The 18881-nt window shown below is 41.8% G+C and overlaps 1 protein-coding gene across 2 annotated transcripts in view; it reads right to left on the bottom strand.

Moving 5' to 3' along the window:
• MPP7 (membrane palmitoylated protein 7) overlaps positions 1-18881 on the bottom strand; it is a 332266-nt gene that overhangs the window by 29320 nt on the left and 284065 nt on the right. For both annotated transcript variants that reach the window (XM_040434340.1, XM_040434341.1), the window contains exon 14: positions 3290-3370. In XM_040434340.1, the coding sequence (XP_040290274.1) occupies positions 3290-3370 (81 nt within the window). The remainder of the gene's footprint in view (positions 1-3289; positions 3371-18881) is intronic.

The following is an 18881-nucleotide window of genomic DNA, read 5'->3' as shown; positions in this document are numbered from 1 at the left end:
ACCTTAAGCTGTGGTGACGCGGTCCATCTCCTGCTCGCCGTAATGTAAAAGGCATCGGGGAATACAGACTTCTACGCTAATCAAAACCTTGAAAGCAATTAAATGCTTCCGGCTCCTCAGCTGCACGCTCAGTCCAGACAACCTTCATATCCTCCTTGTTTATTAAAAATCAGATTTCCATCTTACAACCAGACAGAGGGGCCTCGTTTATCAAAAATGTCGAAACAGGAGGATCGGCAATGATGCCCAAAGCGACCAATCACACTGCAGCTTCCAAGTTTTCCAGAGCTCCTTCAGGAATGAAAGCTGAACTCTGATTGGATGCTTTCCAGGGCCTAACTACACTGCGTGCAGAATTATTAGGCAAATGAGTATTTTGACCACATCATCCTCTTTATGCATGTTGTCTTACTCCAAGCTGTATAGGCTCGAAAGCCTACTACCAATTAAGCATATTAGGTGATGTGCATCTCTGTAATGAGAAGGGGTGTGGTCTAATGACATCAACACCCTATATTAGGTGTGCATAATTATTAGGCAACTTCCTTTCCTTTGGCAAAATGGGTCAAAAGAAGGACTTGACAGGCTCAGAAAAGTCAAAAATAGTGAGATATCTTGCAGAGGGATGCAGCACTCTTAAAATTGCAAAGCTTCTGAAGCGTGATCATCGAACAATCAAGTGTTTCATTCAAAATAGTCAACAGGGTCGCAAGAAGCGTGTGGAAAAACCAAGGCGCAAAATAACTGCCCATGAACTGAGAAAAGTCAAGCGTGCAGCTGCCAAGATGCCACTTGCCACCAGTTTGGCCATATTTCAGAGCTGCAACATCACTGGAGTGCCCAAAAGCACAAGGTGTGCAATACTCAGAGACATGGCCAAGGTAAGAAAGGCTGAAAGACGACCACCACTGAACAAGACACACAAGCTGAAACGTCAAGACTGGGCCAAGAAATATCTCAAGACTGATTTTTCTAAGGTTTTATGGACTGATGAAATGAGAGTGAGTCTTGATGGGCCAGATGGATGGGCCCGTGGCTGGATTGGTAAAGGGCAGAGAGCTCCAGTCCGACTCAGACGCCAGCAAGGTGGAGGTGGAGTACTGGTTTGGGCTGGTATCATCAAAGATGAGCTTGTGGGGCCTTTTCGGGTTGAGGATGGAGTCAAGCTCAACTCCCAGTCCTACTGCCAGTTTCTGGAAGACACCTTCTTCAAGCAGTGGTACAGGAAGAAGTCTGCATCCTTCAAGAAAAACATGATTTTCATGCAGGACAATGCTCCATCACACGCGTCCAAGTACTCCACAGCGTGGCTGGCAAGAAAGGGTATAAAAGAAGAAAATCTAATGACATGGCCTCCTTGTTCACCTGATCTGAACCCCATTGAGAACCTGTGGTCCATCATCAAATGTGAGATTTACAAGGAGGGAAAACAGTACACCTCTCTGAACAGTGTCTGGGAGGCTGTGGTTGCTGCTGCACGCAATGTTGATGGTGAACAGATCAAAACACTGACAGAATCCATGGATGGCAGGCTTTTGAGTGTCCTTGCAAAGAAAGGTGGCTATATTGGTCACTGATTTGTTTTTGTTTTGTTTTTGAATGTCAGAAATGTATATTTGTGAATGTTGAGCTGTTATATTGGTTTCACTGGTAAAAATAAATAATTGAAATGGGTATGTATTTGTTTTTTGTTAAGTTGCCTAATAATTATGCACAGTAATAGTCACCTGCACACACAGATATCCCCCTAAAATAGCTAAAACTAAAAACAAACTAAAAACTACTTCCAAAAATATTCAGCTTTGATATTAATGAGTTTTTTGGGTTTATTGAGAACATGGTTGTTGTTCAATAATAAAATTAATCCTCAAAAATACAACTTGCCTAATAATTCTGCACTCCCTGTATAGATGATGCAGAAGGAGCGGTGGCAATTTGTCCTTGATGCTTAAGGGGCCCTAAAAGTCCCTCTACCACATAAGACCCAAACATCATAAAACGTACAGATTTTGCAAAGAGGCCGAGGAGCTTTATTTAATGTCTCTGATTGGTATGAACCCCAAGGGGAGTTGATAAGTGAGGCCCATATTAAAGGGAGTTTCCACATTCATCCAGCCTTCTTATTTCCCACTATATCATAGATTTCTGGGTGACAACCCTGATTAAAGTAGAACAGATTTAATAATATTTTCTAAGACTAGAAGGCCTAAAGATGCGCCACTGCCAATGAACACATACATACACCTTTAGACCTCTTTGCTGGTTTACGTCAGAATTTTTTTATCAAACGTTGGCTCATTTTATGCAGCATCTTAAAAAACTTAGGGGGGAATTTATTAATGTTTTAAAGCTACTTTATGGCAAATTATGGCACATGACATATTTGGGCCATAATTTGGAACTTTTTGAGCTTCTGGCTACTTTTCTAAAGAGACAACAATAGGGACGGGGTGCAGCAGTGGTTCGGACCCTCTGTGGCCCCCCCATATTGACTATACTGTACACCGAGAACTCGCTCAAGTCTATGACAACCACTAGTTGGCGTAGATAGGAGTTTCTGGCGCACGGAGGTCCAGAGATGAGCGTAATTTATTAAAAAGGCATCTGCCACTGTACAGAAAAGCCTGCCTTGATAAATCTTCCCCTTAATGGAGTTCTTCGGGAATGATTTAAAATGGCTGCAGGGCCTCAGTACACTGCCTTACAATAGATGGTAATGATGTGATCTTGCCTACGATATGCCATCATGGCTGAGCAGCCTGACAGGAACGTTCACCAATGTGTAGTAGATGTAAGTGCCAGAGCGTAGTGTGTAGTGAGGCTAAGAACAATATAATTTTCACTACGCCTGCACGAAATATCACTGCCACTTATGGCTCCACACCGCCTGTTGTATTTTACAGTGTATCTACAGGAGTCATTTCTGTCTCATTTTTTGTTGTGATTTCTGAAATTGCTGCAAAAACTAAAATTTCTTCAAGAAATAAAATGATCCATATAAATACACCCTCAGAGTCTTGTGCAATACAGGGGCGTAGAACATGGGAGGAAGGAACCATCAAATGAGGCACACCACCCACTAATTAGAGGAAATCTGAAATAATACATTGGTTTCTGACCACAAAATCACTTAAAACTGACTCGTGGCCACAAGAATTTGGAACATCTCAAGCAGGAAGAACGTATGGCCATATGGGAATTTACTATCTGCTTCCAATGATCTGGGCACATCTCGTAGGACACATATACCCTCCTTATGAAATAACAGGCTGTGGTGACAAGTACTTACGTGGCACGGTCACTCCGTAGTGCTGGGAGTCGCTGAGGAGGACTTTTCTCTTAAGTTCATTTAAGCCAACACCAATGGGTCCTGAAATTCAAAATAAGATGTCAACATACAATAAACCATACTAACCATATAACAGCCGTACATATTCTGACCTACATGCATAAAAAGCAAGATATTTATATTATCTCCACCGTAATTACTAAAATAGGGTTCTCTGTTTTCTATAATGTTCCAATGTTTTAAGCTCAGTAAACCATTCAGTATGATGTAAATTCCAGGGGTTCCCATTTAAATAACGTACAGTACAATCGTGAAAAGCTGAGCAACTTTCTAATTTATGTACTTTGTTTCCTCCCAATTATCAAGATCTTTGCTTGTTTTCAGTCAATGGAAACATTCTAGAGCCTAACCTCTAAACCAGGGGTGGGAAACCTGTGTGATCAATTCCTGTGGCCCCCTGCCAGAGTATATAGTGAAAATGCTAATGACCACTCCCATTATGGAAGCGGTCATTAGCATGCGGGAGGCAAGGAAGGTGAGAACAGCACTGCACTGGCTGACCTCACCTTCCCTGATCTTCTTCAGGCCCCCCTCTGTGTCAGGAAGTAGTGCACGTAGATGTGCACCACAACCTGATGCAGTGCGCTGTCAGGTCACAGTACAGTGCGGTGGGAAGACGACCAGGGAGGATAAGTGGATCTGCCAAGTGGCAGCGCCGCCCGGAGCTCAAGATGTAAGTTTATATATATTTTGTAATTGTCTGATATAATGTTTAATTGGAAGCTGGGGGTCTGATAGGGGCTTATCTGAGGCTAATTGAGGGTACGGAAGGTCTGATCTAAGGATGGTGGTATGATCTGAGGCTGGGGGGTCTGATCTGAGGCTGGGGGGTCTGATCTGAGGCTAGAGAGGGGCTGATGAGGGTCTGATCTGAGGCTGGGGGTCTGATCTGAGGCTAGAGAGGGTCTAAAGGGAGTTGATCTGAGGCTGGGAGGGTCTGATGGGGGCTGATCTGAGGCTAGGGAGGATCTGATGGGGATGTGATCTGAGGCTGGGGAGGATCTGATGGGGATGTGATCTGAGGCTGGGAGGTCTGATGGGGGTGTGATCTGAGGCTGGGGAGGGTCTGATCTAAGGCTGGGGACGGTCTCATCTAAGGCTGGGGGATCTGATGGGGGTCTGATCTGAGGCTGGGAGGTCTGATCTTAGGCTAGGTAGAGTATGATGGAGGTCTGATCTGAGGCTGGGAGGTCTGAGGCTGAGAGGTCTGGTGGGAGTCTGATCTGAGGCTGGCGGGTCTGATAGGAGGCTGATGGAGGTGGGGGGGGGGGGGGTAGATCTGAGACTAAGAAAGGGACAGTTGTGAAGAAAGAGGCAGGGGCAGTGTCAGGGAGAGTGAAAGCTGGGTGAACCCCTCTCTTGACCCCCCTGGGATGAGCTTGGCTGCCATTAATGCCAAATAAAGAACTAAATAAATAACATTCTTAACTTAAAAATTAGACTGCTATGTTTGGTCAAAATGGCACCTGTACTATATGTAATATATATAGTGCAGGCGCCATTTTGTGCTGCAAAAATATACAGCACCTACCCCTAAGTCAATTATATGTTTGACCAAATACAGCAGTCAAATGTTTAAGCTGAGAATTTATTATGGGCTGCGAATAATGTTACAAATATCCAAATGGCCCTCGGCAGCAAAATGGTTCCCCACCCCTGCTCTAAACCAATGAAACATCTATGCCATACCTCTAAATAGGGTTGTTTCAGCTGCATGTGTGCACGTTTAAAAAAAAAATTCTCCACAAATCCCATTCCGATATATAGTATGGTGATATACACCAATGAGCCATAACATGAAGGGTGACGTGAGTATTGATCTCGTTACAATGACGTCTGTCAAGGAGTTGGATAGATTAGGCAGCAAGTGAACATATCACATTTGAAGTTAATATGTTGGAAGCAGGAAAAATAGGAAGGCGTATGGATCTGAGCGACTATGTCAAGGGCCAAACTGTGATGGCAGTGTTTCCCAACCAGTGTGCCTCCAGCTGTTGCAAAACTACAACTCCCAGCATGCCCGGACAGCCTTTGGCTGTGCGGGCATGCTGGGAGTTGTAGTTTTGCAACAGCTGGAGGCACACTGGTTGGGAAACACTAGGCTAGATGACTGGGTCAGAGTGTCTCCAAAATGGCAGGTTTGTGGGGCATTCCTGGAATGCAGTGGTTAGTACCGACCAAAAATGGTCCAAGGAAAGACAACTGGTTAAACAGCAACAGGGTTACCCAAGGTCCATTGATGCTTGAGGGGAAAGGAGGGTAGCTTATGAAAGAAAGGTGCCAGAACACATTATAGCAAGTTGAATGTAGACCCACAGAATGCTGAGTGCCCATGCTGACCCCTGTCTACAACGGGCACGTAAGAATCAGAATTGGACCATGGAACAATGAAAGATTGTGGCCTTGGTCTGATAAATCACATTTTCATTTGCACCATGTGGACAGCCAGATGCGTGTGTCACTTGTCTTGTACAGAGATGGCACCAGGATGCACTATAGGTAGAAGGCAAGCCAGGAGAGGCAGTGTGATACCTAGGCAATCTTCTGCTGGGAAACCATGGGTCCTGGCATTCATGTGGAGGTTACTTTGACATGTATCACCTACCTAAACATTGCTACAGACAAGTACACCCGATATTCCCTAACGGCAGTGGTATCTTTCAGCAGGATAATGTACCTGGCTACAATGTGAAAATTGTTCGGGAATGGTTTGTGGAACATGAGAAAGAGCTCAAGGTGTTGACTTGGCCTCCATATTCCCCAGATCTGAGCTGGAAAAACAATTCCAACATGGAGGCCCCACCTTGGAATTTAAAGGCAGGTGGTTTTAATGTTATGCAATTGCTTTTATCTACCTAAAATACATATATGTGACAGACTCCAACACTGTTTCTTGTAGTAGAAATAAAAAGAGTGTGGTCCTCAGTGGGGAATATTATGTCCATCATCTCTCACCATCCCTCTGGTAAGTATATAGCTGTATTTGGACCCATAATTCGAAAAGGAGAGGATGTGCCGTAGGCATAATTTAACAAGAATGTTCAAAGTGCCTCTCATGTGAAGGATGTAAGAACTAAACTGCCCCAGTCATATTTATACAATTATGGCATAGAGAACATATTTGTAGTAAGCCGTACTGTTCAAATATTGTTACAGGCGCATTGTGATGGAATCTGTTCTCCCACTTTAACACATTTTTTACAATGGCAGAATACATACCGAAACAGATTTTTCTCATCAATTTTTAAAACTCTGCTACTCTTAAAATTCTATTTTTGAGAGGTATCGAGAGCCTGGAATTTTGTGCTGGGTGGCAATTTATTTCTGGATACCAATTTCTATAATTTAAAAAAGGTCAAATCCAACACTGTGCATTCTTACTGGTAACAAAAACATCATTGGAAAAATCGTGAAATGCCACAGTTATTTTGAGATGTACAGGACAAAAATGTAACTGAAAAATTTTAAATCTAATAATTAATATTCCATTAGTCCGATTGCTAGTGGAGCTTACAAAAGTTAATTGTGTAATACAAAAAGGAAGTCCATGTTGTAGCCAACTGGAAGGGGCTGTCCTGCAGATTTTTTTTAAAGGCTGAGAGTGCCTTAATATGTGTAAGCCACCATCGGTCTAGTACCACTGTCTTTCTGGTAGCTCAGGCTTCGCTTACTCCTGGCCAGCTGATCACATGCTGTCTAAGGCCTCATTCACATCTCCATCAAGCAGATCTGGCAGGTGGATCACCACCAGACCTCATTACAGTCAATGGGGATCCGGCGGTGAACTAGTGAATCCGGCAGAGGACAGCCTGCCAGATTTCGCCACATCTGACATTGCCGGATTCTCTAGTTCATCGGCGATTCTCCAATTACTTTAATGAGGTCTAGTGGTGAACCGGCTCATTTCAGGCATAAATGTTGAGTTTTGGCTAGACAAAAACCACTGCATGCAACGTTTTTATGTCCAACAGCCAGCATTTGTGGAGGATCAGGCAGCTGAATCTGCTTGACGGAGATGGGAACAAAGCCTAATAACTCATTCACTGGCCTCTGTAGTGACTGCCCAGTGGTGAAGCGCTTATAAGTCAATATGGCATATGATAAGTTGCCTAGAATTAAACAAAAACCGAAGCATCAGCAGCTTAAAGACGGTGGACAACTTTGGAGCAATTTTGTTAATCACTGCATTCTATTCATTTTGGGATAAAATTATTTTTTCAACAGATTTCACCTTCAGTATATTAGCTTCACAGTGAATACATCCAAGAGCAGCTCTAATGGCTCGATCTGTAACCCTTATCTGTACTTTCCTTACAGCTCATAAACACTCATCATGGCTACTGTGTCCTTCTTCCATACCATGTAGATTGTAAGCCCTCACGGGCAGGGCCCTCTCTCCTTCTGTACCAGTTTGTAACTCGTCTTGTTTCTGATTAGTGCAATTGTCTGTATTATGTATGTGCACCCCTTTTCATATGTACAGCGCTATGGAATGAATGGCACTTTAATAATAATAATAATAATAATAATAAATAATAATAATAATAGCTACAGTTCAGAGAAAAGGTCTACAGATCGAGTTGCCAGAGCTGTTCTCCGATTGATTCACTGAGAAGGGGGGAACAATGGTCTGCAGAGACACTGCAAGTGAAAGCTGTAGAGGAAAAACTGTTGATTATTATTATTTTTAAATAAAAGAGAAAATAAAATGCACAAGGTCTTCATATTGCCATATGCCACAATGTTTTCTCATGATTCTATATAATATCTGTGGGTATGGCCAAAGTTTTTTAGATGAGGTTTTGAGGCAGACCTGCCTGTAGGATTTTCTGCCAAAGCCAGAAGTGGATGCACTTTATATATTCTATTCCTTTATAATCCACCTCTGGCTTTGGCAGAAAATCCTGCAGACAGATCCGCCTCACAACCTCATCTAAAAAACTCTGTGTGGCCGTACCCTGTGAGAATAATCTCTGGGTGGCTAAATATAAACTTGGAGGAACATGGAGGTATAGTAAAGTACATATTCCGCACCAGTTTACATAGATGGCCGCCATTCACATCAGTTCCTGTCCCCAACAGGGTTTATAATCTCATTTCTCCTATGTCAGTCATCTACAAATTGGGGTCAATTTTATAAGAATTCAATTGACCTACAGTTTTCAACATTTTTTAGAACTGGAGTACATGCAAAATCCATGCCCATGTTGTCCTCCAGTCAGATTCGAGCCCGATACTGTAAGACAGCCATGATAACCAATGAGCCGTCATTCCAAAAAATCCTCCCCCCCTTACAGCTCCTGTGGAGGGAAGCGACCTAATAGTGAAGTACTGTACACTCCCCTCACACGAGCTCCAGCTGTTATACTCACAGGGGCAGGTAGGAGTTAGGCACATCAAATCACACTTTCCACGGAACTTTCCTGATTCACTAGTTTCTTTCGTGGTCTGCTAGAGCATAAAGACTCCAATAGTGCAACACCGCTCATTCACTTTTGCATAAAATTTCTTTAATATACTTACAAGAGTAGAACGGTATACAGCATATAAAATCCTCTTAACCCGATAATCCGACCCGGGTTTCGCCAAAGCTTTATCAGGGGTGTATCTCCCAACACTAAACGACGTCATTAAATACCCACCCCCTCCCCTCAACCCAGTCCTTGTTTCAATAAAAAAAAAAAAAAAATATATATATATATATATATATATATGCCCATTTCATTCCTCTACCCCTCCATTCATAAAGCTGCTCGCTTTCAATCTTACGCATGAGCAAGAAGTCACATGTTCTCTTCCACCTATCCTGTTACTGATAGTAGACACACCTATATTCCACCACTCCATTCATGAGGATACAATTCGCTCTCTGCCCTACATACGTCACCTCCTTCTCCCTCCCACCACACAGGTAGGTTGAAACCTTTTCATCTTTACGGGGGCTTTTCACACACCTTATATATTCTATTCCACTAGGCAGGGTGTCAAGTCAAACTCGACATTTAGTCCTTTTGGTTGAATCATGTCTAACTCATAGATCCACTTGACTTCCCGATGATTTATCTTTGCCATGAAGTCTCCTCCCCGCCAGTTATTTTTTACTACCTCCAATCCCGTAAATTTTACCCCATGGGTTTCTAAACCTTTCTTTATATTTCTTATGTGCTCCTGTACACGTATTTTTAGCTTCCTGGTTGTGCGGCCGACATACTGGAGGCCACACGGGCACTCCAGCATGTACACCACTCCTGACGTTTCGCATGTTACTTCTCCAACTATCCCAAAGTCTTTTAGCCTCGTCCTGGAGTGTACTACGGACACTGTTCTTCCCTCCTTCTCCTTAACTCTATTTTTGCATGGGAGGCAAAAACCGCACCTTGTGAATACACTCCAGGACTAGGCAAAAAGATTTTGGGATAGTTGGAGAAGTAACATGCGAAACGTCAGGGGTGGTGTACATGCTGGAGTGCCCGTGTGGCCTCCAGTATGTCAGCCGCACAACCAGGAAGCTAAAAATATGTGTACAGGAGCACATAAGAAATATAAAGAAAGGTTTAGAAACCCATGGGGTATCTTTACATTTTAAAATGGTCCACCAAAAAAACCCAAAAGGGTTCAAAAGTGAATGAGCGGTGTTGCACTATTGGAGTCTTTATGCTCTAGCAGATCACGAAAGAAACAAGTGAATCGGGGAAAGTTTCGTGGAAAGTGTGATTTGATGTGCCTAACTCCTACCTGCCCCTGTGAGTATAACAGCTGGAGCGCGTGTGAGGGGAGTGTACAGTACTTCACTATTAGTACGCTTCCCTCCACAGGAGCTGTAGTGGGAGGAGGATTTTTTGGAATGACGGCTCATTGGTTATCATGGTTGTCTTACAGTACCGGGCTTGAATCTGACTGGAGGACAACATGGGCTTGGTGTTCGTGCAATACCTATACAATACCTATACAGCCGGATGACTCGAAATTAAGAAGATTGGGTAGTGGAGAGTCGCGCGGTCCCGAATATATTGTACACTGACTTTGGGAATTTAACCCAATTCACTATTGGGACCTGCAGCGGTAAAACCGTTTGGATCACGTGTTGGAATTTTTGCATTAGTGTAATAATGAGCCATCATGTTACCCAATTAGTGAAACACATTATGAGAGTACACCTCAACATGGTAACTCTTTTTGTGGAAAGACCATACAGCACTATTTATACAGAGAACACTGACAGATGAAACATCACCACAGTAATCAATCATGTGTAAGAGACACTCATCAGGGACAGAGAACTGACAGGGTACATAGATGGCCACCAGCCGAGCCAGGAGGACGTTCTTGATTTAGAAATCAGCAGGTAGAGAACATAGGAGGGTAAAGTGTGACCATGAGTCATGAGGGTCACGCCAAATATTATTTACAAGGGCCATTAGAGTACCAAGAGACTTCAGGTGGACAAGATGACAGCTGCTCTGGATATTTCGAGAAAAGGAAGAGATTCAATGGAAAAGAAAATAAAACGTATAATCCAACACAGCTGCCAGACAACTTTGAAGTAGACTGGGAGAAGACCGTGACATCATAATAGACCTCTGGTTACTCGAGTATATGTATGTGTGTTCAAACAGTAATTGAGACCCTCCAACATGTCTGTTATACAAGTATTTTGTTCTATAATAAATTCATTTTTTATCTCTTTCAAATTATATTATGGCTGCCTGGACTGAAAAGTCTTGAAGGGATACATTACCTGGAGGATAGCCATGAGGGCAAGTTATTCGCTATGATCTAGTGATGACATTACGAGCTATTTTATGTTCCTCTACAATCTATAGACAAGGTAATAAGACCTTTGTTAGCGATGGAGTCAGTAACTAAATACTACTACAGCCTATAGTCAGTTTGTGCAAACACTGCACTACATTGTGTTAATAGCACATTAAACCAAGGAACCTGAAATGAAAATCAATGTAAATTTATGTATTTTTTTTTAAACTTTCTTAACCCTTTTTTTTTTTAGCCCCCCCCCTCCCCATGTGATCAATTGGCAATTAGTGTTGAGCGCGAATATTCGTATTGCGAATTTTTATCGCGAATATTGCCACTTCGAGAATTTGCGAATATCTAGAATATAGTGCTATATCTTCGTAATCGCAAATATTCTACATTTTTTAGATCAGTACCCATGAACCCTCACTGCTTCTTGCTTGTGGGCCAATGAGAAGGCTGCAATATCTTTGATTTTAGGAGTAGTGTTGATCGGGAATTTTTGTATCGGGAATTTTTTATTGCGAATTTTCCAATTGCCGATTTTCGCAAATCAAGAAAATAATGACTGGAGATAACGTATTCTCGAATATATGACGAACATTCACCCAAATATTCGCGAAATATCGCAAATTCGAATATTGCCCCTGCCGCTCATCACTGTTGGTAATACAGTGCAATACTTCTTTATTCCAGTGTATTGTGATTTTACCGTTATCCTATTACCCACTGAGGCAGGGTAATAGAAGTATTAATGTGCGGGCCCCTGACTGCCATGAACATTACTTAGCACCCTGCCATTTTGTTGTGGGGGAGATTGTGGCATTTAGGGGGTTAAATGGCCAGGATCAGCGTAATTTCTGAAATCAGCCACTGCACTGGGTCAGCAACTGTATGACACAGCTGACACCAACTGTGCATGAATAAAAGGGGTTAAAAATCTCATCTTGCATCTACAGCCCATGTAGACCTACATGTCTCCATGGTAAGAGGCTACAAACAAACTCTGTGTAGCCTTATTCTGTAGTCACACTCTCCAAATGTGTGTTAGTAAGAAGTAGTAGACATAAGAAAGAAAGGATGACTGCAGGATCAGACTACACAAGGTTTGTTTGTAGTCTGTTACCATAGAGATATATAAAGTGGCGTAAGAGGTGTAGAAACAAAACAAAATGATATTTTTACCAGGATCCTTTGGAAGGGTTCCTCATTTTTTACTTTAAAGGCTTTAGGACAATAAAAAATATAGATCTATAAAGGCATGTAGGCTATAACAAGGAAAGGGAATATTTATCTAATATTTCATATTAAGATTAGCCAGGCTATACACAGAAAAGTATGGTCACTGTTTTCTAAATCTTCCCTACCCCATATAACATTGACCATTGTCACTACCAACAGAACACAGTCGATTCCTCATTTTGTTGACTTTCATCGATTTGCCCCATAAAGCTTTTTACTCTTGCTCTTAAAAAATAAAAAGTATTGGCACCCCTTTTTAATCTATGTAAAGCCAGTGTTATGCTATTAAAATGAAATCCTCTTTAGTTCACTTTTACGGGGAATACATAGAGTAGTCACAGGGAATTTTCTTACCAGTAAATCAGTGATTGATGAAGAACCAGGACTAAAAATGACTCAATTTTATGTGCATTTGTTTTATTATTATTTGTAAAGAGCTTTGCCACAATGGCTACGTCAGTCGTTGGATGGTGTCTTCAAAAAAAAGTCTAACATTAATCAACCAGTACGTAGTAGATTCCGGCTCATACGAGTGAGGTCTGAGCTGGACCAAAGCAAGCACCATGCTCCAGACACCTTAAGGTCTCCTTATCATGACAGAGACTGGGCCAAACACAACAGAAATAAGAAGCACGCGGTGGAACTTCTCGAGAACAGAGACAATCTATTTTATTAATATAAAATAATTTGTAAGCTGGTCGGTGCCAAGAGCTCGCGAGGCAGAAAGCTGGGCTGCTTAATAAGTTCACGTGTTTGGATAGGTTGCGTTAGAAAACACCTGGCTACGATTCAGAAGACACTTCTTTTTAGCAGCTTGTAAAATGTCTCGCAATACTGGAAGGTGTCTTATAGAAAGGGGCTAATTAGTATGTGGAGGCCTGACATTTCTCAGCCCGCTGCTTAAAAAGAATGACTTGTAAATATGTTGTGCTTCAGAGGTGGAGAAACGACTATAAATTCTAAGTACTTGTGATTGAAGAATGTGGGGCTTATAATCTCTCTAGCCTCCAGTCACTGTAAGAAAGGCGCAGACCTCCACGTAAGGAATTACAGGCTTGGAGCTAATCCTGCAAGCAGCTATCCCCCCCTTAATTCGCACTCAGATTGTGTGTCAGTAAGAACTAAACTCCGGGATGTGTTTCAGCCAAAAGGAACAAATTGCAACCAAACGAAGCCTTTCCAAATCTCTTTTTTTTTTTAAGACACATGAGGCTGGGTTTAGCACCTTAGAACGGAGATGGCCAGCAATCTGGACGCGGGATCCGAACTGTGAAATAAAAGGACTTGTTTAAACAAAAGAAATGAAATTGAAGCACTTGTCTATTCACACTGCTATGGATGCAAAGTAACACCTACGCAATAGATCTGCTAGGCTCCAGCGTAAATTTCAGATCTCTGCCCACGAAACAGTAAATCTCACCCAACGTGGCAACCCTGCTACTTTAAAAAAATATAAATAAATATACACATCTCACCCATTCAATTTAACTAACACTTCAGGGACTGAAAGTTCTGTAGACAGATATAAAATCAGTAAAGGAGATGCCACAGCACCGCAATGCCCCTGTGTGCAGTCTGGTCTTGCATCCTCTTCTACGGTCTGTCGGGAGCTCCCCATACATATTAGGAGGGGGGATTGTCCAACAATACACTAATCTATATGAGGGCCTTAAAAGGGTTGTCCAATGTGGACATGTATGGCTTATTGACAGGATATGCCACAAATGTCCAATAGGTTTGGATCCCACCTCTTGGATCCACTCCTATCTTATGAATAGGTTACGCCATGAACAGAGACCATGCTGTTCTTGAGTTTCGTCCACCTCCATTTGCTATAATACCGCGCAACAATGATTCTGCTACTGAGAGAAAAACATGTGATTTATACTAAAATGAGCGCGCTGATTCCCAATATGAATTTGCCTGACACGTCTAGATTTTAAGTTATACATGCAAAGCCTATTCAGATATAATATTAATGCATTATATTGGAGATATTCCAATGGACATGTCCAGACCTGTTCGGACGCACTCAGGCTGATGTCAGCAGTAAGTATACAGGTGAAAGTCGAAAAATTTGAATATCCTGCAAAGTTCATTCATTTCAGTAATGCAACTTAAAAGGTGAAACTAACATATGAGATAGACTCATTACATGCAAAGCGAGATATTTCAAGCCTTTATTTGTTATAATTTGGATGATTATGGCTTACAGCTTTTGAAACTCAAATTTTGAGGTACCCTTTGCTCAGGGGGTATGGATTAATTAGCTGACTAGAGTGTGACACTTTGAGCCTAGAATATTGAACCTTTTCACAAAATTCTAATTTTAAGCTGCATTAATGCAATTCCTTTTAATTTGCATTACTGAAATAAATGGGGTTTTTTTGCACGATATTCTAATTTTTAGAGTTTCACCTGTATAAGGCAAGCTAGACAGATTTTGATAAAGTGATGTGTTATAGTGCTATCAGTTTTGAACCTGTAGATGGATAAACGCAAATGTGTTAACGATCCAGACAATTTCCGCTACATATGTGGCAAATACACTACTTGTGATCAGCGCAAGAATCTGACAAAGCGAGTGCGTCTTACAGCTTGGGATGCGTTTGTGCTAGTAGTGCAGAACTTCCTTGGAAACAGACGAGCTGCAAACTATGCTGAATTAGTAGACAACATGCTTACAGCATATGAACAACTTGGCTGCCGAATGTCAGTGAAAGTCCATTTCTTACATTCCCGTCTTGACTTTTTCCCACCCAATTTGGGACACGTAAGTGATGAACATGGAGAGCGGTTCCATGAAGATATTTCTACAATGGAGAACAGGTATCAAGGCCGCTGGAATCCCAACATGATGTCGGACTACTGCTGGTTTTTGCAACGGGAAAATATGACCTTTCACAAACGCAGAAGCAGATGCCTGAAGCACTTTTAACAGTACTGGGCCTTGCTCTAGACTTTTAAACCGAAAAACAAGACTTTTTGAAATTTTGTTATTCCATTATATTTTCATACACTATTTACTACACAAACTTTGATGGAGATCAGGTAATTGTTGGAGTAAAACTCGTTCTGTTCAAAATTATTTAATGCTTTCCAAGGGCTTCATTAATTTAGGCATACTTATGCATAGCAAAATTTCGTGACGTGTTACAACAATTCTGACTTCGGATTTGTAATCCGCACATTCGATTTAGTATAGGACAAATGTTTTTTGCCCAGTAGCAGACCAAAAATTTTTTATTTTTGTTGCATGGTGTAATCGGACTTCCAAAAAATCCCTATGTCCCCAATTTTTCAAGGGAATATATCAGCAGTGTTCACCCCTGACTAACAAAACTAATTAGGCGAATATGAGAATGTTCAGACATTACCCATGCTCCATGAACATTCATTTACTCACATGAAGTGTGCTAATTATTCATCAAATGCCCACCGGATGTTTCTTCATCTGTGTACTGTACTCAGTTACCGCCAGCAACCCCTTCCTTCTGCTCTTGATTGACATCTCCTGCAGCATTCAACATCAACCAAGAGCTTCTGACCTACTACTTGAATGAAGATCTTGCCTAAACGGCATTACAGCTATTAACATTTGTGACCTATCCATGAGTTATATTGGTAAGGGTCTGACCACTAAGAAGCCAAGTTTTCTAGGCCTTCCCACCAGCACATCTGTGTAGTTGTTTCCACACCTCCCGTAGAATTGTATGGAGTGGTAGCAGACATCTGTTGCTCCATACTTCTTCTCTTCACCACAAATGTGTTGGTTGGGTCCACGAGGGTCCTATCATTTGGAATCTGACTGATTTAACATTCGTCACCAACCGTTGGCTGAAATATCCTTTATGAAGACTTTTTTTTTTTGCTTTCGAAAACAATAAAGGGTAAATGAAAGGTCCTACCCTACTCCAAAGCTGTTCCATAACATATGGGGTCCCAGCTTGTTGACAATCATTGATCATACAATTTGGATTCTGTCTTGTCCAAGGCATGATGTCACCGTCATCTACCGATGATTCTAGTACAATATCTGTGGAGTCACTTCCCACAGAGAAGGCATATTTGCTTTGGTTAGTTTTTCTCCTCTAGGGAACGCTAGCTCAGAACAGAATATCGGGATGAAAACATCCTGATCTTCTCGGCTGGCACTGTGAAGCAGAAAAATGAAAGAAGGTCATATTATAAAAATGGGCAAGACGTTCGTCTCTTCCAGTACCAGCTAACCGCCCGGTTTACTCATTCTAAGGGTTGGTGAAACCAGAGTATATTTCTTCAGCTGTGGTAAATTCCTCTACGTGGAAGCTGCAGGGAACACTTTGCCGGAGCAGTGTCGATTTAAGTGGCTGAACCCATTAGAATAAACACTCTGGATAACACAAATCCACTGTTCACAGCTCCTTTTTCAACAATATCTTCGCTTTGCATGGACTAGCTGAAATAGTAAGAAAACACATCTGATCTCAGTATAAACACAGCGACTGCATGCAAGCTCAGAAGCTGAAGCCAGTTTGCAAGTATTTAACACGTACTGTATGTCTTAAATCTCATTCTCTTCCTTTACAGCTACCCTTAACCTCCTTCATGGTCCACTGGGAGAACTTTTAACTCCAGAACTTCACAACCATAACCTCTGTGTTAAATACATAATTCACAGAAAAATGGCAGCAGAGAACACACAATGCGAGACTTATTCTAAAGGGATACTGATAAAAACGGCTGGGCCTCGTTATGTAGGAGCTAAAAAGGGTTATCCCACAAAGGTACTTCTATGCAATGACTAGGGCACTTTTCAAGATGAATATTATAATATGCTTGCAATAATTTTTTTTTTTTTTTTACATTACATTTGCCTCCTGCTGTTTATCTGCCTAGTTCACCACCTCTTGCACTCAGTGGTGGACGCACATGCCCAGTAGTTTCCCTACTCTGTTCCCCTCCCGACAGTGACAGCGTAGTGATCTCATGGTAAAGCGGCTCAGATACCTTTAATGTATTCATCCTACGTTCTAAAATTCATAGAAATATGTAGCTATATCTCTTTAGGTAGTAGAGGAGGAAATTGTGGGTGTGTTACACACCATATGTATCTCTGGGGTTATATATGAGGGACTATTTTGGATGCATGGGATGAAGGGGTTAACGAGAGCTAATTGCAAAGCATCCTGGAAGATGCAGGTACTTGATTGATTCATGGGAGCTCTTATTGCATGCACTAGTGTTTCTAAATTCCAGTCTTCAAACACAGCCCAACAGTTTTCTCAGGATTTCCTTCAAAGTGCACTGGTTCACAAAGAGGTTTTTTTTGGAGGTTTTGAAGCAGATTATCCTGCAGGTTTTTCAGCCAAAGCCAGAAGTGGATTTGAAAGGAATCGGAAATATAAAGGAAGGTCTTATACTTATCCTTCCTGCTGGATCCACTTCTGGCTTTGGCTGAAGAACCTGCAGGAACCTCCAACAAGAAACTCTGTGTGAACATATCTTTAAAGTGTAACTAAACCTTTATAACAATTTTTAATATGATGTCCGTAATGCCCTAAAAATCAATTTTGTATTTTTCTTAGTCTTTTACATCCCTAAAGCGCACCATTCACTGTGCGCTTAAAACAGCTAAGAGCTAAAATGCAGGAGCACACTCCGCTCAGCTAATCCTGGCAGAGTACATGGGTGCACGGTACCCATGTGCTATGCCAGGAGTTAGTAATCCTACAGGGGGCACGGGCAGGAGCAGCAATATGCCTGCTGCTGCCCATTCATAAATTTCACACTCCGTACACCGCTCAGCGGTGTATGGAGAACTGAGTTTTAAGCGCACAGTAAATAGTGTGCTTTAGGGACATAAAAGACTAAGGAAAATACAAAATTGTTTAATAAAGTACAAAATAAATAGTTTTATTAGAGCATTATGGACATCATTTTAAAAATTGTTATAAAGGTTTAGTTACTCTTTAATGTTGGCATACATCTTTAATAGTTGTCTGCTTGACCACTGACCATCCCATATACATTCTCGCCCAGCGTGGCCGTACATACATGAGAAAGGGGAGTAAGCTGCTGCCAGACACCTCTGGTAGTGGACTATGTCCCTTGAGAGCAAATGATCGGGCCTGTTAAAATCAAAATTGTTGAGGGTATCTGAGAACTGGAAGTGAAGATAACTAGAATACTCACTTTCTTATAAAACACACAATACTATGCTCGAGGACACTGACAGATGAACGAGAAAAAAAATAGACAGCTATCTCTGTATACACAGTCATAGAGGGAAGGCTGTCAATCGCGGAGGAGGCGTGGGCCTCTACATAACTTAGGTGCATGTTCTGGTGACGTACAACAAGCTTAAACCCTATGCCAAAAACCGGCGTAGAAAATGATAAATGAGACGGGTCTGCCGGTCCGCCTTCTTAAACGCCCACTCGACGCACTGGTGTGAGCGGTGGAAAAGGGGAAAAAGTTGCAGATTTTGCAGCAAAACACCTTTTCAACAAACTCTGCTCTTAATATATGCCAAAAAGTGGCGTATATTGGTTCA

This window comes from Bufo bufo, chromosome 5, assembly GCF_905171765.1.
Source record: "Bufo bufo chromosome 5, aBufBuf1.1, whole genome shotgun sequence".
In the NCBI taxonomy this organism is placed as follows: domain Eukaryota; kingdom Metazoa; phylum Chordata; class Amphibia; order Anura; family Bufonidae; genus Bufo; species Bufo bufo.
Note: the sequence above shows the minus strand (reverse complement) of the source record. Positions and strands in the feature narration are given on the sequence as shown.